Below are 24,843 nucleotides of genomic sequence, written 5' to 3' on the forward strand. Positions count from 1 at the left end.
CAGTCAGATTGGACAGAGCAGTGCAGTTGAGTGCATTATCTCTGTGTTCCAGCAGCGCCTTGCTGGATCCGTCGTCTTTGCGACAGCACTGGCCACGGAACATCAGCATTTAACCCTCCCTCCTTGAGTCTTAATTTATTAAACTTTCTCATTTTATTCCGAGTGATCTAAAGCAATGGTAGCACCAAAATGTCACACTTGTTTTCAGTCTTACCACTAGAGGTCGTTTAAAGGAGCTATGGCACTGGCGTGTTATCCGTGTGTCAGAGGCTCGTGGCTAAATCTGTGCCTATCTTGACAAAGCAAATCCTTACACGCGTTCCAGATACGCCCTTCTCAACTCGTCTTAAATGATTTCACATATCCCACAATACTTGTTTCTATGCGCTCGCATTGACAGGGGATTGCGGCCTAATCCGTTGCGCTGTTGAGGAAAAAAAAAAAAAAAAAAATACCTGAATCTTCCTCTAATACGCACATTATGGTTCTTCACGGTTTCATACTACTGAAATACAAGTACTAAGGTTGAACAAATAACAAGGCCCGATCATGGGCTGCAAAAAAATAAGAGTGGCAAAATTGAAGTAGAAACATTTTGGCAACCACTCGTTCATTTAAACAGGAAAGTATTTCATTGTTGAATTTAGAATGGAATTCATTATTTTGGTTAAGATAACGAAGTTGACAGAAAGTTTATACATTTTTAATCAGCCTACCTCAGGAGAGTCATCACAGTCACCAAAGACGTCAGAAAAGTCAGTGGGGCTTTTCCTCAGAGTCTGGTCTACAGGCAGCGTGTTGTCATTGTAGGACGACACAAATTTAAAGTCACTTGTCCTGGATCCAGTTGTCATGTAGCCATCATAGTTGTAAGTGCTGCGTAAAGTTCCTGTGCCGTCAACATCTGCATAATTAGGAGGCAGATAACCACTGGGGATTGCAACTGCTCCATCAAACAACAGTCTGGGCTTCCTCCTGCGACAGAACCTCACACCCATGACAATAATAATGAAGGTGAGGAAAAATGTGGACACTGACACCAGTGCAATGATCAGATAGGATGTCAGCTTTGAGTCTCTCTCATCATAAGAAATGTCCTTGAGTTCAGGCACTTCAGCCAAGTTATCAGAGATCAGTAAATACATGGAGCAGGTGGCAGAGAGAGGAGGCTGTCCGTTATCCTTCACTGCCACAATAAGGTTCTGTTTCATGCTGTCAGATTCAGAGATGTCCCGCTGGGTCCTGATCTCTCCACTGTGGAGGCCAATAGTAAAAAGCCCAGACTCAGTGGATTTGACTATGTGATAGGACAGCCAGGCGTTCTGTCCAGAGTCTGCGTCCACTGCTATGACTTTGGACACCAGAGAGCCTGCATGTGCAGCTTTAGGGACCAGTTCAGTCATGAAGGAGTTCCCCTCCGGGGTGGGGTACAGGATTTGGGGAGAGTTGTCGTTCACATCAGATACAAATACATTGACTGTCACGTTGCTGCTGAGTGGAGGAGACCCATTGTCTCTGGCCATCACATGGACTTTAAAACTCCTGAAGTGTTCATAATCAAAAGCCCTCACAGCATGGATCACCCCTGTGTCTCCATTTACAGATACATAGGAGGACACTGGGGCCCCGTTCACCTCACCAGGTAACAGAGAATAAACCACTGTCCCGTTCTGTCTCCAGTCTGGGTCTCGAGCAGCAACAGAGCATAAAGTGGAGCCAGGTTTGTTGTTTTCAGTCACATATGCACTGTAGGACTGCTCCTCAAACACAGGAGGGTTGTCATTGATGTCAGCTACAGTTAAGTGGACAGTTTTAGAGGAGGACAGAGGTGGAGAGCCCTCGTCAGTGGCAGTGATTGTAATGTTGTAATCAGACACTAGCTCACGGTCCAGCTGTTCTGTGGTCACGAGAGAATAATAGTTTTTAATGGAAGGGACTAACTTGAAAGGGACACCAGTCTGAAGGGAGCAGCGGACCTGTCTGTTGTTCTCTGAGTCTCTGTCCTGAACATTAATGATGCCCACCTCTGTACCAGGTGACACATTCTCTGGGATCTGATTGGTCAATGAATTTAAGTTAATGACAGGAGCATTGTCGTTAACATCAGTAATATCTATTATTAACGTTGTATATGAGACCAGCCCTAAGCCATCTTTGGCACTAATTTGCATTTCATAGGAAGATGTTTTTTCATAATCAATGTCACCTGTTACTTTCACCGCTCCTAATAAATGATCAATAGAAAACATGTTATTCAAATTAGATAAATGCTCAAATTGATATGTGACCTCGCTGTTCAAACCCTCATCAGCGTCAGTAGCAGTCACTGTAATAACCAGTGTATCTGGAGGAGAGTTTTCTGGAAGACTCGCTTTATACACAGTCTGACTAAACACTGGCGCATTATCATTAGCATCAAGAACAGTGACATGGATGACTACTGTGCCTGATCTCTGAGGAGAGCCGCCATCAAACGCAGTCAGAACAAGAGCAAGTTCTTTACTACTTTCTCTGTCTAATTCTGTGTCTAAAACTAACTCGCTGAATTTTCTTCCACCGGTGTTTGTTTTAACGTTTAATTTAAAATTATCATTTTGTTGAAGGGTGTAGCCCTGAACTCCGTTTTCTCCTATGTCTCCGTCATGCGCTTCACCAACAACAAAACGCGCACCCTTTACAGCTGATTCACGGATTTCAAATTTAAGTGAGTCTTCAGAAAACTGTGGCGCGTTGTCATTTATGTCTTGGACGCGGATAGTAAAGCGATGCAGCTCTAAAGGGTTTTCCAGCACGAGCTCCTGTTTCAGAATACATGAAGTCTTCTTCGCACAAAGGCCCTCTCTGTCAATCCTCTCCTGAACAACCAGCTCTCCCGTGTTGAGGTTCACACTGCAGTACTGGACGCTGTTGTCCTCGGAGTCAACGCGCGCCCTGCGAACAGACAATCTGCCCAAATCAAGTCCAATATCCTTCGCGATATTTCCGATCACGGATCCACGTTTCATCTCCTCTGGAACAGAGTAGCTCTGGTCTGCACTGATGCGCTGAAAAGCCAAATGAATAATCCCAAAAGCGCAAAATACGACATGCCCACGGTTGGCCATTTTGCATTTGCTGATGAAAAATGTCATATAAAACAATGAGCGACACAGACAGTCCAGGGAAATATTCACCGAAATCTGTAACCCTCGCGCATCCGCAAAACAGAATTACAACGACTGACAAAGAAGGGAGGAGAATTTACGCGCTGTGCGGTTCATTGGTCAATACTGACACCAAGAGTTTGTTTGAATGCACAGCAAGCCTGTCCTCTTAAATGTGTCTTTGTTTTTGGTATTGCAAGGAATAATAACATTAATATTATACAAAAGGAAAATATATGTCGAAGGTTATTATTATTATTATTATTATTATTATTATTATTATTATTATTATTATTATTATTATTATTATTATCATTATTATTATTATTATTATTATTATTATTATTATTATTATTATTATTATTATTATTATTATTATCATTTCCACCCCATATCGTATTACTGCCATAAAGCATTTTGCGTTCTGTGCGTAAAAGACGCACTTGCATCGCTATGTTTGAGAACCACAGACACAACTTTAAACATGTTATGCCTCTGTCATTCGGTGAAAGTGTGCGTTCATAGCAGCTTGAGGTGCGACAGTCAGACTAAACAGGGCAGTGCTGTCGTGTGCATTATCTCTGTGTTCCAGCAGCGCCTTGCTGGATTCGTCGTCTTTGCAACAGCAATTGCCACGGAACATCAGCATTCACCCCTCCCTCCTTGAGTCTTAAAACTTTCTCATATTATTCAGAGTGATCTAAAGCCAAAACTCCGAAATGTCACACTTTTGTTCAGTGTCACCACGAGACGTCGTTTAAGGGATGTATGGCACTGGCGTGTGTCAGAGGCTCGTGGCTAAATGTGTGCCTATATTGACAATGCAAATCCTTACACGCTTTCCAGATACGCCCTTCTCAACTCGTCTTCAATGATTTCACATGCCCCACAATACTTTTTTTTTCTATCCGCTCGCATTGACAGGGAATTGCGCTTTTTCAGAAAAAACAAAACAATACATGAGTGTTCGTCTTAAACGCACTTTATGGTTTTTCACGCTTTCATACTACTGAAATAGAAATAAAGTTGAACAAATAACAAGGCCCGATCTTGGGCTGCAAAAAATAAGAGTGAAAAAATTGAAGAGGAAACATTTTGCAACCACTTGTTCAAAGCATGAAACCACACAGTGCGCGCCTATTTTGTGTTGTAAGAATAACTTTAAACTACACTACAGAGACGGTGACAACAGCGGGATAAAAGAGACACAATTACTTAATAGGCAATGAAAGATGCCACATGGCCATTTATCCGGAATAAAACAAACCATTCAGAGAGCATGTGAGTTGCAATCTTTTTCCAGTTCTATCATGAATACAAAAAACATTTGTATTCATTCCAGTCAACAGGAATTATGGAAAATGTGCATGATTAAAAGCTCAGTAGTTATATTGTAAACGTTTAAGTAAAAATGTGTGCAAAACATTGAGCAAAACCTGGTAAAGGAGATGTTCAGACCTTTTGTTTCTGACAAAGTTGCATAAAAGTACTGTATGTATACAAGCAGAGCAATGTCACAATTTTCAAATACATTTGCTTGTTTGGAGGAGATTTGATGTTTTTTAATACCCCACTGAAACCCTGGCATAGCAAAAGGTTGATTGGAAAACACAGCCTTTATTAAACTGCTCTGAAAATATTTCAGTTGCATGGACTGTAAGATGTATAAAACTAAACAAATATCTCAAGTAAAACAAAAAATAAAGCTCTGATCAAGAGCTGATTGTAGCTAATTGGACGGTTAAAGGTATACATGAGAGAAAGAAAACATAGGAGAACTTTAAGTCCTATGCCAAAAGGGTGGAGAGGAAAAGGGGTTGAGTATCAAAAGGAAAAAAGCTGAAGGGGATATTTGACAGCAGGTTGAAGAGAGGGAACAACAATCACCAGCAAAACATTGGTTGAAAAATCCTTGGTTCCACATTTAAAGGTATTTGAACGTAATCAGCAAAAAGGCGATATTTGTATACTATTTTTTTAAAGATTGATTTGAGTGGTAACATGTACAGTAGGGTGCATCAAAAAATATTTTTTTTGAATTTTGATATGGCTGGGTGCCAAAAGTGTTCCAATGTATGTTTTAACAACACATGCAAAATATTTTTCCAATACATCAAGGTTTAGGGGTGCCAACTCACATGTGTTTCTGTGGATAAAGGGGCAATGATGCTAACCGGTCACCATAGAGCTCTGAGGTAATTTATCACAAGGTATTTATAAGTTTGTGTTTGGTATGTGTACTCTTATTACATATCATTACCATATCTGCAGTTGTTTCTTTGTATATTGAAATTCTTTTAGTGAAATGTAGTCATATTTAGAGGTATTTCGTGCTCACTACATCTAAGGTTAGCTTGCTAGCAACAGTTAGCTAGATAAGTTAAGTTACGCTAAGTTCCCTTTATTAATGTCTGTAGAAAAATTTGTTCTCTTCATTTGACCCATCCTCCACTTTTAGTGGTAGGGAAAACCGGAGTACCCGAGGGAAACCTGTGCAAACATGGGAAGGACATGCAACCTCCACACAGTCCCTTGGTGGGAATCGAACCCGGACATAAATATGTTATCATCAACAGTAATTTAGAGAAAATATCATATTCAGAGTATTGAAGTCTCAAATGTATTGAGTGTAGCAATGTAGCTGTTCAATTCACATTAATTTATTTGTGAGTGCAGCTAGTTACTCTGATAGTGATGTCGTTGTAGGTTCTCATTGTTATGATGAATTTGACTATGTAGAGCTTAGATTTGAGGCTTATGCATAATACATCATAGTGATATTTGGTATGCTAAGATACCCAATCCTATATTGTCCTTGTATCATTTTCATTCTCAGGCACTCTACAACACAACAAACGGGCGGCACGGTAGTACAGCGATTAGTGTTCGTGCTTCACAGCTAGAAGGTCTTGGGTTCGATTCCCACCCGTATGGGGCCTTTCTGTGTGGAGTTTGCATGTTCTCCCTCTCCGTGTCTGCATAGGTTTCCTCCAGTATACTCCGGTTTCCCCTACCACTAAAAACATGTATAATAGGTGAATCCTTCAGCCAAGTGATTCTGACCATCAGCCTGGCTCCACATGGTGGCACTGCCGTTGCCCACTGCTCCTTACGGGTTGCCCCAAACAAACAAAGCCCCAGGATCCAGCTAAGATGCTGCCCTCACCAAGTGGTCCAAGCCAGACTAGGTCACAGCCTGGTCTTTGTTCTGGGCCCTAGCATCACCAGTAAGGATGGCATCATCACTGGCGTTAAGCTGTCAGATCTTGCGATGCATGCTTGCCAAGCGGAGGGTGTTCGTTTTGGGAACCTCAAAATCAGGACCTTCAGCGTGCTCTGGGAAGCTGAGTGTGAAGTGGCCGTGATGAGGATCAGCACCTCCAAATCCATGGCCATGAAAAAGGTGCTTCAGCAGTGATGTGGTCGCTGTATCGGACTGTTGTGGTGAAGAGGGAGCTGAGCTCTCGATTTACCGATCGATCTAGGTTCCCACGCTCACCTATGGTCATGAGATCTGGGTAATGACCGAAGGGACAAGATCGCGGATGCAGGTGGCCCAATTGAGTTTCGCAGGGTGGGAGTCATATTGGGAGGAGGCCCAGGACACGCTCGAGGGACTATGTCTCTGAGCTGGCCTGGTGTCACCTTGGGGTCCCCCCAGAAAAGCTGGAGGAGGTCTGTGTGGATCGGGATAAAGTGGAAGAAAATGGATGGATGGATTTTCCACTAGGGTTTGTCTAGGTTTTTAAGTGTCTCACAATTCAATGGGCGAGGAAAGCCCTTCTCTATGGTCCTCATGGAGCTGACATTGCTGACCAGGGGTGGTAAACAGGATTCTGTTTGGAACTTCAGACCTCCCTAGAACAGCTTAAAGGAATAGGCCACCGTTTTTACATACTAAGATATGTTCTTAGCTCACTTTAGAGTTAATATATCCCCGTCTGGTCTTTGTCCGTGCGCTCTCACATACGCAGCCTCTCCCACATGTCATATAGCTCCGAAAAAGCTCACGATAGAAGCTACCAAGCTCTTCCACGTGTTCCCTATTTAAATAAAGTTACGTGAAGTGTTTTCATGCGAAGTATATTTACACAGAAATGTAGCATGTCGATTTTATAAGCAAATAAAAAGGGGGACTATATTGTGAGGCGTAATGATACGAGGAGTAAAACGTCCGCGCAGTAACTCCTAAAGGTTATTGACGGAAGTGAGCGGGGGAAGTCTTTAGGAGTTACTGCGCGGACGTTTTGCTCCTCGTATCATTACGCCTCACAATATAGTCCCCCTTTTTATTTGCTTATAAAATCGACATGCTACATTTCTGGGTAAATATACTTCGCATGAAAACACTTCACGTAACTTTATTTAAATAGGGAACACGTGGAAGAGCTTGGTAGCTTCTATCGTGAGCTTTTTTGGAGCTATATGACATGTGGGAGAGGCTGCGTATGTGTGAGCGCACGGACAAAGACCAGACGGGGATATATTAACTCGACTAAAGTGAGGTAAGAGCATATCTTAGTATGTAAAAACGGTGGCCTATTCCTTTAAAAGCCCAGCAAAGATTTATATTTTTTCTATAACTCGCTATAACCCATGAGACAACGCTGGGTGACATATTTTAAGGAACAGGCTTCAGAGAAGCATCCCTGTAAGCTTCACATATGACTCAGGACCAAAACTATGAGTGGGGCTGAATGAAACACCAGCTATGTCCAGTTATATCTATGGTAACAATAAAGTCAATTAGATGACAAAGAAAAATGTGAAGCATCATCCATTCCAACATGGCGCCCAAAACATTTTGTTTTGGATCTAACGTGTCTGTCCGTGATTTCCATTAGGGGTTTGGACCAGAATTACACAACATATAAAACAGATTTTAGACAAACTTGATACAGGCTAGCCAACCTAGAAACACTAAAATGTTGGTGTGGATCCAACCCACAAGGAAGGTTCACAGGCCATGCGAGGATGTCCCATTGCCCTCCATTCATTTGTCTATAAGTTGTTGTAAATGAAGAATCTAGAAAAGTCAATTCTAAGAAATTCCCAAAGTTTCCCAAAGGACAGACACACTAATGTTGCTTGAGTTACCCTATAGAACATGTTTCTGTGTAAAATGTAACCTTATTTTACCTTTCTGGGTCAACGTTTTGGAAAATAGACTAAAAATTGCACATTTTTCGATATTTTACAGAAGTTCACATGCTAGTTGGTACCCCTAAAGCTCAATGGATTTCCACAAAACTTTGCAAAAGTCATTTGTATATGAATAGGAACAAAATGCAATGCCAGCCAAATTGATATTTTGGAATTAAAATTTCACCATGTAAATTTGATGCACCCTAATGTACAGTGAAGACAAAACTGGTCCTAGAAATTATTCTTGGGGCATGCAGTCCACAATGAAGAAGGGCTTTTCTTGAGTTAAAAGGTCCCAGGTTAACAGAAAACGAGCAGTTAGTCAAGTATGATTGAAATCACTTGAGTACTGTACTGCTGTCAGATCTAAGAGCACTAGCACAAAGAGGTTTCCGGAGTCAAGAATACTTTGTTGGGATAAGAAACAACTGTAGCAATCATAGCTATTTTTAATATATGATATCACCATAATAAATTGGACAAATGACAGAAATACACCATGACACAAAATGTATCTGGTTGTATCAAAGTATGCAGAGCACTTAAAAACATTTAAAGACTACTGTATATTCAGCCAGAAGGAAATGAAACTATGGGGGGAAAAAACATAATATATGAAAAAAATAGTCTGTCAGTATAAAAAGGAAACTTAACACAAATATTGGCCAAAATTATTAAATATGCAGCCGGAATTATTGATGAAAACATTGCTATATACAATAGTTGCACTTGAAATTGAATGCATTTACATAAAAATGAAAAGCAAGTTTTTTTAAGATAGGATGGTCAGCCTACCTCAGGAGAGTCATCACAGTCTCCAAAGACGTCAGAAAAGTCAGTGGGGCTTTTCCTCAGAGTCTGGTCTACAGGAAGCGTGTTGTCATTGTAGGACGACACAAATTTAAAGTCACTTGTCCTGGATCCAGTTGTCATGTAGCCATCATAGTTGTAAGTGCTGCGTAAAGTTCCTGTGCCGTCAACATCTGCATAATTAGGAGGCAGATAACCACTGGGGATTGCAACTGCTCCATCAAACAACAGTCTGGGCTTCCTCCTGCGACAGAACCTCACACCCATGACAATAATAATGAAGGTGAGGAAAAATGTGGACACTGACACCAGTGCAATGATCAGATAGGATGTCAGCTTTGAGTCTCTCTCATCATAAGAAATGTCCTTGAGTTCAGGCACTTCAGCCAAGTTATCAGAGATCAGTAAATACATGGAGCAGGTGGCAGAGAGAGAAGGCTGTCCGTTATCCTTCACTGCCACAATAAGGTTCTGTTTCATGCTGTCAGATTCAGAGATGTCCCGCTGGGTCCTGATCTCTCCACTGTGGAGGCCAATAGTAAAAAGTCCAGACTCAGTGGATTTGACTATGTGATAAGACAGCCAGGCGTTCTGTCCAGAGTCTGCGTCCACTGCTATCACTTTGGACACCAGAGAGCCTGCATGTGCAGATTTAGGGACCAGTTCAGTCATGAAGGAGTTCCCCTCTGGGGTGGGGTACAGGATTTGAGGAGAGTTGTCGTTCACATCAGATATAAACACATTGACTGTCACGTTGCTGCTGAGTGGAGGAGACCCATTGTCTCTGGCCATCACATGGACTTTAAAACTCCTGAAGTGTTCATAGTCAAAAGCCCTCACAGCATGGATCACCCCTGTGTCTCCATTTACAGATACATAGGAGGACACTGGGGCCCCGTTCACCTCACCAGGTAACAGAGAATAAACCACTGTCCCGTTCTGTCTCCAGTCTGGGTCTCGAGCAGAAACAGAACATAAAGTGGAGCCAGGTTTGTTGTTTTCAGTCACATATGCGCTGTAGGACTGCTCCTCAAACACAGGAGGGTTGTCATTGATGTCAGCTACAGTTAAGTGGACAGTTTTAGAGGAGGACAGAGGTGGAGAGCCCTCGTCAGTGGCAGTGATTGTAATGTTGTAATCAGACACTAGCTCACGGTCCAGCAGTTCTGTGGTCACGAGAGAATAATAGTTTTTAATGGAAGGGACTAACTTGAAAGGGACACCAGTCTGAAGGGAGCAGCGGACCTGTCTGTTGTTCTCTGAGTCTCTGTCCTGCACATTAATGATGCCCACCTCTGTACCAGGTGACACATTCTCTGGGATCTGATTGGTCAGTGACTTCAAGTTAATAACAGGAGAATTGTCGTTAACATCAGTAATATCTATTATTAACGTTGTATATGAGACCAGCCCTAAGCCATCTTTGGCACTAATTTGCATTTCATAGGAAGAGATTTTTTCATAATCAATTTCACCTGTTACTTTTACTTCACCTAATTTATGTTCAATAGAAAACACATTATTTTTATTTGATAGATGTTCAAATTGATATGTGACCTCGCTGTTCAAACCCTCATCAGCGTCAGTAGCAGTCACTGTAATAACCAGTGTATCTGGAGGAGAGTTTTCTGGGAGACTCGCTTTATACACAGTCTGACTAAACACTGGCGCATTATCATTAGCATCAAGAACAGTGACATGGATGACTACTGTGCCTGATCTCTGAGGAGAGCCGCCATCAAACGCAGTCAGAACAAGAGTGATCATGTTAATATCCTCTCTGTCTAATTTTTTGTCCAAAACTAACTCGCAGTATTTTCGTCCTGCTGAGTTAGAATTAACGTTTAGTTTGAAGTTGTCATTGTGTTGAAGGGTGTAGCCCTGAACAGCGTTTTCTCCAATGTCCTCGTCATGCGCTTCACCAACTGCAAACCGCGCGCCCTTTTCAGTTGATTCTCGAATTTCAAATTTAAGCGAATCTTCAGAAAATTGTGGCGCGTTGTCATTTATGTCTTGGACGCGGATAGTAAAGCGATGCAGCTCTAAAGGGTTTTCCAGCACGAGCTCCTGTTTCAGAATACATGAAGTCTTCTTTGCACAAAGGCCCTCTCTGTCAATCCTCTCCTGAACAACCAGCTCTCCCGTGTTGAGGTTCACACTGCAGTACTGGACGCTGTTGTCCTCGGAGTCAACGCGCGCCCTGCGAACAGACAATCTGCCCAAATCAAGTCCAATATCCTTAGCGATATTTCCGATCACAGATCCACGTTTCATCTCCTCTGGAATGGAGTAGGTCACGTCTCCACTGACCGAATGAATTGTGAAAAAAATAGAAATCCAAGCGGAATAATAGATTCCTTTTATGGTGCCCATGTTTCGTCCAAATGGATAAAATGCGAAGCGCGTCACTGAATGCGTTGTCACTTGTATTTTCACATACGCTGTTCGTAAAGAAGACCAGCGTTTCGCGCAAAAATGTATGACCACACCACTACTACTGACAAAGAAGGAAGGGGAACAACACGCTGCGCTATTCACTGGTGAACACTGACACCAGGAGTGTGTTTTAGGGAATAACAACCCTCTCCCTTAGACACTGAGAACAACTTAAGCAAAGCATAAAATAATAATAATAATAATAATAATAATAATAATAATAATAATTAAAAAAAAAAAAATGAAAGTAAGAAACGAAAAGAAAAGAACACCTCAAAACAGGTAAAAAACAGCATCCAAATCATTTAATAAAAAATGCTAATAGGAGTCAACACATGACAGACACATGTCATAAATAGCATGATGTGTTTCAGTTCAAATACCTTTGGGTTTTTACTAGTTAAATTTAATACATTCATTTGTGCTCTTCTGGTAAAACTAAAAGCTGTCCCAAAAAATACATGAAACGCGCCCTAACAAATCAGCAGACACAAATATGATGGCAATCATATAAACAATCATAATGGGGTACTTTCAAACAGTACTGGTTTTATGTATTGTGTTAGTGGCGTCCTTTATTTGTACAAATACGTGCAAAACAATTCATTTTTCAAGGGAAAGTGGAAGGTGAATTGTGAAGGTTGATGGTTCTGTCATTACTGTATATCTTTTAAACTTTGAAACAATACGAAGCGTACGTCAATGTTATTAAATGCTTTTTATAAATTGCACATTGCGGTTCTTTTCCATAAAGGAACACAGAACGAAGTTAGATGAAAAGAGTTGTAGTCTGGGACGATAATAATAATAATAATAATAATAATAATAATAATAATAATAATAATAATAATAATAATAATAATAATAATAATAATAATAAAACACATGAATAAAATATACACTTAATATTAATTTGGAAATATGTTGCCTGATAAATAATCAAAGGAAATTGTATATGGTCCATATAATCTCAAAACTACATCAAGTAAGTTTCAGCACCATGGACAGAAGCTAAAACCAGATCAAGCTCTGTATACCAACTTTTTCTAAAAGAAATACTACTGTATGCTGCAGGTAGATCTCAGATCACTGAATTCCTGAATTAAAGTGGCAAATCAAACATAGCTATTTTTTCTCAACATTGTAAAATAAGAAAAGAATAAAAATGCAGCACAGATACAAAACCGATGATACTAAAGAACAAAACTACCAATCTATCAATCCAAAAATATCGACTCCATGGACAAGTACAGTAAATCAGGAGACTACTCTATCAAACACAAATTTGTAAAATTGTAATAGAATTGTAAATATGGAAATAACTGCAATAAAATTATTGGTATAAGAATGATGCAATAATCAAGTATTTGAAATTATCTTCAAGGTTAGCATAAGTTTCACATTGTTCCCGTATTATCTGTAAGAAATGTTTTATCAGAAATAACGAGACAGCAAGGCGACGAGAGGACATTGAATGGGGTCCTGGAGCGTGCAGTCCAACTGTGTATCACTAAGAGCAGATGGCCTTCCACGCGCCGGGCCTCCCCACTTAGATAAAATAGTGTGATTCATGTGTCTGAGATGTATTGGACAATGTAAAATGTAACTCCACAACGGAAAGTAATATGCTATGGAAAAACTAAATAAAAGGCTGTGCAGAAAATAACTCTTTGAGAATGGGTGCAGGAGAACCACACTGTGTAGCTGTGGTGAACTGCTATTCTCCCTTGCAAGGCAACCAAAGTACTGATTTCTGTGTCATTTCTTCCAAGTAAGCGTTCTCCAGAATGGGAAAACCAAGGTATTAACCCTAATTTTCTGACAAAAATATAGCATGTAGGAAAAACATGGAAAACTAAATAGATATCTTATGTAAAAGAGGATGTTCCATTGTTGAATTTAGAATGGAATTAATTATTTGCGTTTCTATAATAAAGTTGACAGCAAGTTATTTAAATTGGGATCAGCCTACCTCAGGAGAGTCATCACAGTCTCCAAAGACGTCAGAAAAGTCAGTGGGGCTTTTCCTCAGAGTCTGGTCAACAGGCAGCGTGTTGTCATTGTAGGACGACACAAATTTAAAGTCACTTGTCCTGGATCCAGTTGTCATGTAGCCATCATAGTTGTAAGTGCTGCGTAAAGTTCCTGTGCCATCAACATCTGCATAATTAGGAGGCAGATAACCACTGGGGATTGCAACTGCTCCATCAAACAACAGTCTGGGCTTCCTCCTGCGACAGAACCTCACACCCATGACAATAATAATGAAGGTGAGGAAAAATGTGGACACTGACACCAGTGCAATGATCAGATAGGATGTCAGCTTTGAGTCTCTCTCATCATAAGAAATGTCCTTGAGTTCAGGCACTTCAGCCAAGTTATCAGAGATCAGTAGATACATGGAGCAGGTGGCAGAGAGAGGAGGCTGTCCGTTATCCTTCACTTCCACAATAAGGTTCTGTTTCATGCTGTCAGATTCAGAGATGTCCCGCTGGGTCCTGATCTCTCCACTGTGGAGGCCAATAGTAAAAAGCCCAGACTCAGTGGATTTGACTATGTGATAGGACAGCCAGGCGTTCTGTCCAGAGTCTGAGTCCACTGCTATCACTTTGGACACCAGAGAGCCTGCATGTGCAGCTTTAGGGACCAGTTCAGTCATGAAGGAGTTCCCCTCTGGGGTGGGGTACAGGATTTGAGGAGAGTTGTCGTTCACATCAGATATAAACACATTGACCGTCACGTTGCTGCTGAGTGGAGGAGACCCATTGTCTCTGGCCATCACATGGACTTTAAAACTCCTGAAGTGTTCATAATCAAAAGCCCTCACAGCATGGATCACCCCTGTGTCTCCATTTACAGATACATAGGAGGACACTGGGGCCCCGTTCACCTCACCAGGTAACAGAGAATAAACCACTGTCCCGTTCTGTCTCCAGTCTGGGTCTCGAGCAGCAACAGAACATAAAGTGGAGCCAGGTTTGTTGTTTTCAGTCACATATGCGCTGTAGGACTGCTCCTCAAACACAGGAGGGTTGTCATTGATGTCAGCTACAGTTAAGTGGACAGTTTTAGAGGAGGACAGAGGTGGAGAGCCCTCGTCAGTGGCAGTGATTGTAATGTTGTAATCAGACACTAACTCACGGTCCAGCTGTTCTGTGGTCACTAGAGAATAATAGTTTTTAATGGAAGGGACTAACTTGAAAGGGACACCAGTCTGAAGGGAGCAGCGGACCTGTCTGTTGTTCTCTGAGTCCCTGTCCTGCACATTAATGATGCCCACCTCTGTACCAGGTGACACATTCTCTGGGATCTGATTGGTCAGTGACTTCAAGTTAATGACAGGAGCATTATCGTTAACATCAGTGATATCTATAATTAACGTTGTATATGAGACCAGCCCTAAGCCATCTTTGGCACTAATTTGCATTTCATAGGAAGATGTTTTTTCATAATCAATGTCACCTGTTACTTTCACCGCTCCTAAAATATGATCAATCGAAAACATGTTATTCAAATTAGATAAATGCTCAAATTGATATGTGACCTCGCTGTTCAAACCCTCATCAGCGTCAGTAGCAGTCACTGTAATAACCAGTGTATCTGGAGGAGAGTTTTCTGGGAGACTCGCTTTATACACAGTCTGACTAAACACTGGCGCATTATCATTAGCATCAAGAACAGTGACATGGATGACAACTGTGCCTGATCTCTGAGGAGAGCCGCCATCGACAGCAGTCAGCACAAGAGTGATCATGTTAATATCCTCTCTGTCTAATTTTTTGTCCAAAACTAACTCGCAGTATTTTCGTCCTGCTGAGTTAGAGTTAACGTTTAGCTTGAAGTTGTCATTTTGTTGAAGGGTGTAGCCCTGAACAGTGTTTTCTCCGATGTCTCCGTCATGCGCTTCACCCACAGAAAACCGCGCGCCCTTTTCAGCTGATTCTTGAATTTCAAATTTAAGTGAATCTTCAGAAAATTGTGGCGCGTTGTCATTTATGTCTTGGACGCGGATAGTAAAGCGATGCAGCTCTAAAGGGTTTTCCAGCACGAGCTCCTGTTTCAGAATACATGAAGTCTTCTTCGCACAAAGGCCCTCCCTGTCAATCCTCTCCTGAACAACCAGCTCTCCCGTGTTGAGGTTCACACTGCAGTACTGGACGCTGTTGTCCTCGGAGTCAACGCGCGCCCTTCGAGCAGACAATCTGCCCAAATCAAGTCCGATATCCTTCGCGATATTTCCGATCACGGATCCACGTTTCATCTCCTCTGGAATGGAGTAGGTCACGTCTGCACTGACCAAATTAATTATGAAAAATATATAAATCCAAGCGCAAGAATAGGTTCCTTTCATGCTGCCCGTTTCCCCTCTACATAAACCAAATGCGAAGCGCGTCACTGAATGCGTTGTCACTTGTATTTTCACAAACGCTGTTCGTAAAGAAGACCAGCTTTTCGCGCAAAAACGTATGACCACACCACTACTACTGACAAAGAAGGAAGGGGAACAACACGCTGCGCTATTCATTGGTGAACACTGACACCAGGAGTGTGTTTTAGGGAATAACAACCCTCTCCATTTAACGCTGAACATAACTCATGCGGTGCATAATGAAAATAAAATAAGAGAGTAAGAAACGAAAAGAAAAGAAAAGAAAAGCATGAAGTAAGTGAAAATACCTCCGGATCATTCAATAAAAAATGCAAATTAAAGTCATATTTAGCATGACATCGTTTAAAATGCCTTTTTCTTTTTTTTAAATCTGATTAACTTAATTCATGCATTTGCGCTCTAATGGTAAAACTAAAAGAGGTTCCAATAAAAGACAAGAAACGCGCCCAAACAAATCAGCAGACAAAAAAATATGAAGGCAGTCATGTGAACAATTCATTCAGGGATATTTTGAAAGATTCATTCCTTGATATAATTTATTGGCTTTATGTAATCGGTAACTGGCATCCTTCATTTGTACAAATATTTGCCCAACAATTTGTTTACCAAGAGAAAGTAAAAAACAAAATGCTTCGCGCCAGGTTGATGCAAGGATGCACTCTTGCTTAAAGCTCTAAGAGGGTGATGTATTACTATAATAGTGGAACAAAATAATTTAAAAAAATGCGTTGTATATATTGCACTGCGGCCCTTATCCATAAAGGAACACAGACCGACATTAGATGAAAAGAGCTGCAGTCTGGGACAAGAATAAAACACTAAATAATAATAAATAAAACAAACATTTAATATTAGTTTTGAAATAAATGTCCTCCTAAATAAGTAAAGTAAATTGTAAATGGACCAACAAATCTCAAAACTACATCAAATCAAATTCAGCTCCATGAACAGAAGCTAAACCCAGATCAAGCTCTGTATACCAACTTTTTCCTCACATAAATACTAGAGTTAGAGTTCAAATCACTGAATTAATGAATTAAAGTGGCAAATCAAACATAGTTACACACAACAGATAGAATTTTTCAACATCGTAAAAAAAAAAGAATAAAAACACAGCACGGATAAACAACCTGATGCAAAACCTCTCTGGAGGTATTAAAGCAGAGGCCTATTAGTGCTAAATTAAAAGATCAAAACACTTTTGTATGAGTGAACTCAGTGATACAAAAGAACACAACTGCAAGTCTATCCATCCAAAAATATCTACTCCATGGACAAGTATAGTAAATCAGGAGAATACTCTATCAAACACTAAATTTGTAAAATATAGCATATAAGAAAGACATGGAAAACAAAAGAGATATTTCATATAAAAGAGGATGTTTCATTGTTGAATTTAAAATGAAATAAATTATTTGGGTTTACATAACAAGGTTGACAGCAAGTTTAATAATTTGGGATCAGCCTACCTCAGGGGAGTCATCACAGTCTCCAAAGACGTCAGAAAAGTCAATGGGGCTTTTCCTTAGAGTCTGGTCTACAGGCAGCGTGTTGTCATTGTAGGACGAGACAAATTTAAAGTCACTTGTCCTGGATCCAGTTGTCATGTAGCCATCATAGTTGTAAGTGCTGCGTAAAGTTCCTGTGCCGTCAACATCTGCATAATTAGGAGGCAGATAACCACTGGGGATTGCAACTGCTCCATCAAACAACAGTCTGGGCTTCCTCCTGCGACAGAACCTCACACCCATGACAATAATAATGAAGGTGAGGAAAAATGTGGACACTGACACCAGTGCAATGATCAGATAGGATGTCAGCTTTGAGTCTCTCTCATCGTAAGAAATGTCCTTGAGTTCAGGCACTTCAGCCAAGTTATCAGAGATCAGTAAATACATGGAGCAGGTGGCAGAGAGAGGAGGCTGTCCGTTATCCTTCACTGCCACAATAAGGTTCTGTTTCATGCTGTCAGATTCAGAGATGTCCCGCTGGGTCCTGATCTCTCCACTGTGGAGACCAATAGTAAAAAGTCCAGACTCAGTGGATTTGACTATGTGATAGGACAGCCAGGCGTTCTGTCCAGAGTCTGCGTCCACTGCTATCACTTTGGACACCAGAGAGCCTGCATGTGCAGCTTTAGGGACCAGTTCAGTCATGAAGGAGTTCCCCTCCGGGGTAGGGTACAGGATTTGAGGAGAGTTGTCGTTCACATCAGATATAAACACATTGACTGTCACGTTGCTGCTGAGTGGAGGGGACCCATTGTCTCTGGCCATCACATGGACTTTAAAACTCCTGAAGTGTTCATAATCAAAAGCCCTCACAGCATGGATCACCCCTGTGTCTCCATTTACAGATACATAGGAGGACACTGGGGCCCCGTTCACCTCACCAGGTAACAGAGAATAAACCACTGTCCCGTTCTGTCTCCAGTCTGGGTCTCGAGCAGCAACAGAACATAAAGTGGAGCCAGGTTTGTTGTTTTCAGTCACATATGCGCTGTAGGACTGCTCCTCAAACACAGGAGGGTTGTCATTGATGTCAGCTACAGTTAAGTGGACAGTTTTAGAGGAGGACAGAGGTGGAGAGCCCTCGTCAGTGGCAGTGATTGTAATGTTGTAATCAGACACTAGCTCACGGTCCAGCTGTTCTGTGGTCACTAGAGAATAATAGTTTTTAAAAGAAGGCATTAGTTTAAACGGGGCATCTTGGTGAATGGAGCAGTGGACCTTACTGTTAATGCCAGAGTCTCTGTCCTGTACATGAATAATGCCCACCTCAGCACCAGGGGGAGCATTCTCTGGTATATGGCTTGATAAGGATTTCATATTTATTATTGGAGCATTGTCATTCACGTCTGTAATATCAATGATGACTTTTGAGTACGATTTTAATCCTAATCCATCTTTAGCCTCTGCCATCAATTCAAAAGTGCTTTGTTCTTCAAAGTCTATTAAACCATTCACTTTAATTTCCCCTGTTTTAGAATCAACAATAAAAATCGTATTGAGATCCCCTTCATGTCTAATATCATACTTCACATCTCCATTTATTCCCTCATCTGCGTCTGTAGCACTAACTTGAACGACTACCGTATCAATCGGCGAGTTTTCAGGCAGCCGTGCCTCATACACAGCCTGGTCAAACACAGGGGCGTTATCATTCGCGTCCAGTACAGTGATGTGGATCTTTATTGTTCCCGATCTTGGTGGAGTGCCTCCGTCAAACGCTGTTAGAATAAGGTTGATCTCATTGTGCTTTTCTCTGTCCAGCTTGTTTTCCAAAAGTAATTCAGGCCTATTGTTTCCAGAGGACAAAACGAAATGATCGTTTTTCTGAAGATTGTATCCTTGAACACCATGTTGTCCAATGTCCGCATCGTGCGCCTCATCCACCACAATGCGACTTCCCTTTTCAACTGATTCTTGTATTTCCATTTTGGTATAATTATTTTGAAATTTAGGCGAATTGTCATTGACGTCCTGAACTTGAATAGCAATACGATGAAGCTCCAGAGGATTTTCCAGCATCAAATCAGACTTCAACACACAAGACACTCTCCGACCACAAAGGACTTCTCTGTCTATTCTCTCCATTATGATCAGATCTCCGGTATTCAAATTGATGTCACAGAATCGTTTGTTGGTTCCCTCAAAATCCAGACGAGCCTTCCGCGATGAAATGGTCCTTACGTCCAGACCGAGATCTTTTGCAACATTTCCAATGACGGACTGAAGTGCCGTTTCTTCTAATACAGAAAAACTCAGATCTCCGTAAACGAGGCTCACTCCCAGAAAATCCAGACACACGAAAAAGCAAAACGTGCTCTGCATTTTATCTCTCATTTGACTATAGCGCATTACCGAGTCAAAAATAATCGTGCGCTGTGTGTACGCAGAGGAAACACGGCTGCTATCCACAGGAGATACATGTGTTTATTCGTGTGACTGGCGCAATAGATGTCAGCCAAACTGGCGGTGGGTGGAGAAGAGGATAAGTTCTACAGTCAACAGCGACGCCGTGAGTTCCTTTTGGAAATGTGCATTTTCTTTAATAATGCAACGTGTTTAGTTGCTGTATATTTCTTCTGCGAAATAAGGCAAACGGAATAATTAAGGAATTCAGCACCTGTTTTATGATGAAGCTCAGCATTTTTGCATAATACAATGAATGCTGAATTTTCCAAGCATGTGATTGCGCGCACCCACAACAATAATAATAACGAAAGTTGTCAACATCGAGGAATATGAATTTCACTCAAAAAGAAACTACAGCTTATTACTTTTCTCTTACCCACTCTTCCGTAGTGGAATTGTTTATCACTGAAAATAAGATAGGAGCAGAAATCTATGATGAGATTTAATGAGAAAATATGAAAGAAATGTGTCATAATACAGAAGGAAAAACACAAAAAGAAACAATTTCAGAGGTAATTTTAAGGGAAATCCGGGCGAGGAGGCATATTGCGAAAACAAACAAAAAGAACACCATGAATTAAGATAAATGGTAATGGTAAAGATGACGCAAAACTAATTATTGCATTGACAACTTGTAAATAAATATTCAGATTAGTGAACAATATAGACCTACACACTCGTTTCATCACTGCCCCCAACACGCTTCAAAAGGCCTTAATAATTATCAAATGTACCAACTCTTCCGTTGGTATATGGGCTTATGCAGGTTGTACTCAGGATCATTTCCAGTTTTGGACTTTATTTTAATTTAATTTGTAATTTTTAACTTCTACCATACCAATGCATTAAGTCGTGTGTGTTTTTGCTGCTTAGATATGTTTACCAATAGTGTTTATTTAAATCTGATTTAGAACCATTTGGTATGGTGGTACTGAGAAGGCCAAATGATTTCTATGGTAAAACTTTGGAGGAAAAGTATTTTATGAGGCTGTGTGAAAAGTTGGAAAACCACGAAAATCAGTCAACTAAATTAAAAGTAAAAGCAAAATATCCGTAATATTGCAATGGTCTCTCCCTTATTTTAATTAAAGCCAACACAAAAAAAACTACAACTACAAAGCACTACTTCAGCAAAGAAAATAATAAGAAATATGTTTTTACGTTCCTACCTCAGGAGAGTCATCACAGTCTCCAAAGACGTCAGAAAAGTCAGTGGGGCTTTTCCTCAGAGTCTGGTCTACAGGCAGCGTGTTGTCATTGTAGGACGAGACAAATTTAAAGTCACTTGTCCTGGATCCAGTTGTCATGTAGCCGTCATAGTTGTAAGTGCTTCGTAAAGTTCCTGTGCCGTCAACATCTGCATAATTAGGAGGCAGATAACCACTGGGGATTGCAACTGCTCCATCAAACAACAGTCTGGGCTTCCTCCTGCGACAGAACCTCACACCCATGACAATAATAATGAAGGTGAGGAAAAATGTGGACACTGACACCAGTGCAATGATCAGATAGGATGTCAGCTTTGAGTCTCTCTCATCATAAGAAATGTCCTTGAGTTCAGGCACTTCAGCCAAGTTATCAGAGATCAGTAAATACATGGAGCAGGTGGCAGAGAGAGGAGGCTGTCCGTTATCCTTCACTGCCACAATAAGGTTCTGTTTCATGCTGTCAGATTCAGAGATGTCCCGCTGGGTCCTGATCTCTCCACTGTGGAGGCCAATAGTAAAAAGCCCAGGTTCAGTGGATTTGACTATGTGATAGGACAGCCAGGCGTTCTGTCCAGAGTCTGCGTCCACTGCTATCACTTTGGACACCAGAGAGCCTGCATGTGCAGCTTTAGGGACCAGTTCAGTCATGAAGGAGTTCCCCTCCGGGGTGGGGTACAGGATTTGAGGAGAGTTGTCGTTCACATCAGATATAAACACATTGACTGTCACGTTGCTGCTGAGTGGAGGAGACCCATTGTCTCTGGCCATCACATGGGCTTTAAAACTCCTGAAGTGTTCATAATCAAAAGCCCTCACAGCATGGATCACCCCTGTGTCTCCATTTACAGATACATAGGAGGACACTGGGGCCCCGTTCACCTCACCAGGTAACAGAGAATAAACCACTGTCCCGTTCTGTCTCCAGTCTGGGTCTCGAGCAGCAACAGAACATAAAGTGGAGCCAGGTTTGTTGTTTTCAGTCACATATGCGCTGTAGGACTGCTCCTCAAACACAGGAGGGTTGTCATTGATGTCAGCTACAGTTAAGTGGACAGTTTTAGAGGAGGACAGAGGTGGAGAGCCCTCGTCAGTGGCAGTGATTGTAATGTTGTAATCAGACACTAGCTCACGGTCCAGCTGTTCTGTGGTCACTAGAGAATAATAGTTTTTAATGGAAGGGACTAACTTGAAAGGGACACCAGTCTGAAGGGAGCAGCGGACCTGTCTGTTGTTCTCTGAGTCTCTGTCCTGCACATTAATGATGCCCACCTCTGAACCAGGTGACACATTCTCTTGGATCTGATTGGTCAGTGACTTCAAATTAATAACAGGAGCATTGTCATTAACATCAGTAATATCTATTATTAAAGTTGCATATGAGACCAGCCCTAATCCATCTTTGGCGCCAATTTGCATTTCATACGAGGACATTTTTTCATAGTCGATCAGTCCTTTTACTTTCACTTCACCTGTTTTCTGATCAATAGAAAACACGTGATTTTTGCTTGATAAATGTCCGAATTGATATGAGACCTCACTGTTCAAGCCCTCGTCAGCGTCAGTAGCAGTCACTGTAATAACCAGTGTATCTGGAGGAGAGTTTTCTGGGAGACTCGCTTTATACACAGTCTGACTAAACACTGGAGCATTATCATTAGCATCAAGAACAGTGACATGGATGACTACTGTGCCTGATCTCTGAGGAGAGCCACCATCAGACGCAGTCAGCACGAGTGAAATATCGTTATTATTCTCTCTGTCCAATTCTTTATCTAAAATTAACTCACAGTATTTTCGTCCTGCTGAGTTAGAGTTAATATTTAGTTTGAAGTTGTCATTTTGTTGAAGGGTGTAGCCCTGAACAGTGTTTTCTCCGACGTCTTCATCCTGTGCTTCACCAACTACAAACCGCGCGCCCTTAACAGCTGATTCTCGAATTTCAAATTTAATTGACTCTTCACCAAACTGTGGTGCGTTGTCATTTATGTCTTGGACGCGGATAGTAAAGCGATGCAGCTCTAAAGGGTTTTCCAGCACGAGCTCCTGTTTCAGAATACATGAAGTCTTCTTCGCACAAAGGCCCTCTCTGTCAATCCTCTCCTGAACAACCAGCTCTCCCGTGTTGAGGTTCACACTGCAGTACTGGACGCTGTTGTCCTCGGAGTCAACGCGCGCCCTTCGAGCAGACAATCTGCCCAAATCAAGTCCAATATCCTTCGCGATATTTCCGATAACGGATCCTCGTTTCATCTCCTCTGGAATGGAGTAGGTCACGTCTCCACTGACCAAATGAATTGTGAAAAAAATTGAAATCCAAGTGGAATAATAGGTTCCTTTCATGCTGCCCGTTTTCCGTCTAAATAGACCAAATGCGAAGCGCGTCACTGAGTGCGTTGTTTCTTGTAATTTCACATACGCTGTTCGTAAAGAAGACCAGCGTTTCGTGCAAAAATGTATGACCACACCACTACTACTGACAAAGAAGGAAGGGGAACAACACGCTGCGCTATTCACTGGTGAACACTGACACCGGGAGTGTGTTATAGGGAATGACATCCCTCTCATCTTAACGCTGAAAATAACGTATGCGACTCATGAAAATACATAGAAAAAACGAAGAAATGAAAAGAAAAGAAAAGCACACAACGAGGGGGGGAAAATCCTCCAAATATGTTAACTAAAATTACAAGGTAAAGTCAAATTTAGTAGGTATAACATGTGGTTGTTGTTTTTGTCTGGTCCGAAACAATTGGGTGCTGATGAAAATTCATGTATTAATTTGTGCTCAAATCGTACAATTATAAGCGGTCTCCACTATATAAGAAACGGACCAAAACAAACAATCCGACAAATATATGAAGGCATTCAATATATCAACAATTCATCAATAGATGTTTTGAAAGATTAATCACTTTTAATATATGTTACTGGTTCCTTGCGTAATTCCATTTTTCATTTGTAAAGATAAGTGCGTATCAATTCGTTGGCAGAGACAAAAAAAAAATAAAAAAATGCGGGGCGCCAGGGTAATTCAAAGATATTAATTTAAATAAACCTGTAGGAGAAGGTGACGTGTCTCTATTCAAGCAGTAAAAAATATACTGTGTGAGATAGAGTTTTATCCAATGTCTGAAATGCAATATTTGAAGGAGAATAGAAGATGAATGATGGATGTTCCTTTGTAACTGTTGTTATGTGTATTCATGTCCTCCAAATAAAAAGGGTGTGAAGTTTTATGGTTATGGAAACAATTTTTAGACTTTGAAAGTGTAAGAAGTGTATCTGAATCATTATTATATGCATTGTACATATTACAATGTGACCCACCTCTAAAGGACCACTGATGGAAAAAAGCTTAAGAAGCACTGCAGTAATGAACAAAGCAAACAAATGAACACATTAAAAAATGCTATCTATATTATTGTGACAATGACCTGTCCTCATGAATAAGCACAGGAAATAGTAAATAGTTCAAAACAGTTTCTGCAGAATGGACGGAAAATAAAATAAATATCATGCACTGTATCCCAACTTGTCGCAAAAAAAAAATACTTTAGGCAAGTGTTAGAGCTCAAATCACTGAATGAATTGTTTAATGTGACAATTCACACATGGCTAAATGCACCATATATTAATATTGTCTTTGAGTATAACAATATCAACATTGCAAATGCATCAGAGATAAAAAAAAAAAAAAAACACTTTAAAAAAAAAACCTCTCTGGAGGTTTTAAAGCCGGCAGAGGCCGATACATACTAAAGTGAGAGAGCAAAAAAAACATTCAGCCAAATGTA

The 24,843-nt window shown here is 41.0% G+C and overlaps 4 protein-coding genes across 4 annotated transcripts in view; all 4 read right to left on the bottom strand.

Annotated features, from left to right (window-relative positions):
- LOC306963757 (protocadherin gamma-A11-like) overlaps positions 1-23,381 on the bottom strand; it is a 91,492-nt gene extending 68,111 nt beyond the window's left edge. Inside the window, exon 1 of the mRNA XM_079557451.1 lies at positions 21,003-23,381. Coding sequence (XP_079413577.1) covers positions 21,003-23,299 — 2,297 coding nt within the window. The 5' untranslated portion in view covers positions 23,300-23,381. The remainder of the gene's footprint in view (positions 1-21,002) is intronic.
- LOC306963481 (uncharacterized protein) lies at positions 708-20,025 on the bottom strand (the record flags this gene model as incomplete). Its single annotated transcript, XM_079557052.1, has 2 exons — positions 17,394-20,025; positions 708-3,179 (listed from the first exon to the last, which is right to left on the bottom strand). The coding sequence occupies exons 1-2, from the start codon at positions 19,782-19,784 to the stop codon at positions 708-710; spliced, it is 4,863 nt and encodes a 1,620-aa protein (XP_079413178.1). The 5' UTR covers positions 19,785-20,025.
- Positions 9,075-11,700, bottom strand: LOC306963751 (protocadherin gamma-A11-like; the record flags this gene model as incomplete). The annotated part of the gene is made up of 1 exon (XM_079557445.1): positions 9,075-11,700. Exon 1 carries the CDS (start codon positions 11,469-11,471, stop codon positions 9,075-9,077), a length of 2,397 nt encoding a protein of 798 aa, XP_079413571.1. The 5' UTR covers positions 11,472-11,700.
- LOC306963736 (protocadherin beta-15-like) lies at positions 13,498-16,133 on the bottom strand (the record flags this gene model as incomplete). The annotated part of the gene is made up of 1 exon (XM_079557430.1): positions 13,498-16,133. The coding sequence occupies exon 1, from the start codon at positions 16,123-16,125 to the stop codon at positions 13,498-13,500; it is 2,628 nt and encodes an 875-aa protein (XP_079413556.1). The 5' UTR covers positions 16,126-16,133.
- Positions 23,382-24,843: the final 1,462 nt, after the last annotated feature.

The sequence above is a fragment of the Gobius niger genome, assembly GCF_951799975.1.
Source record: "Gobius niger genome assembly, chromosome: 5".
Lineage (NCBI taxonomy): Eukaryota > Metazoa > Chordata > Actinopteri > Gobiiformes > Gobiidae > Gobius > Gobius niger.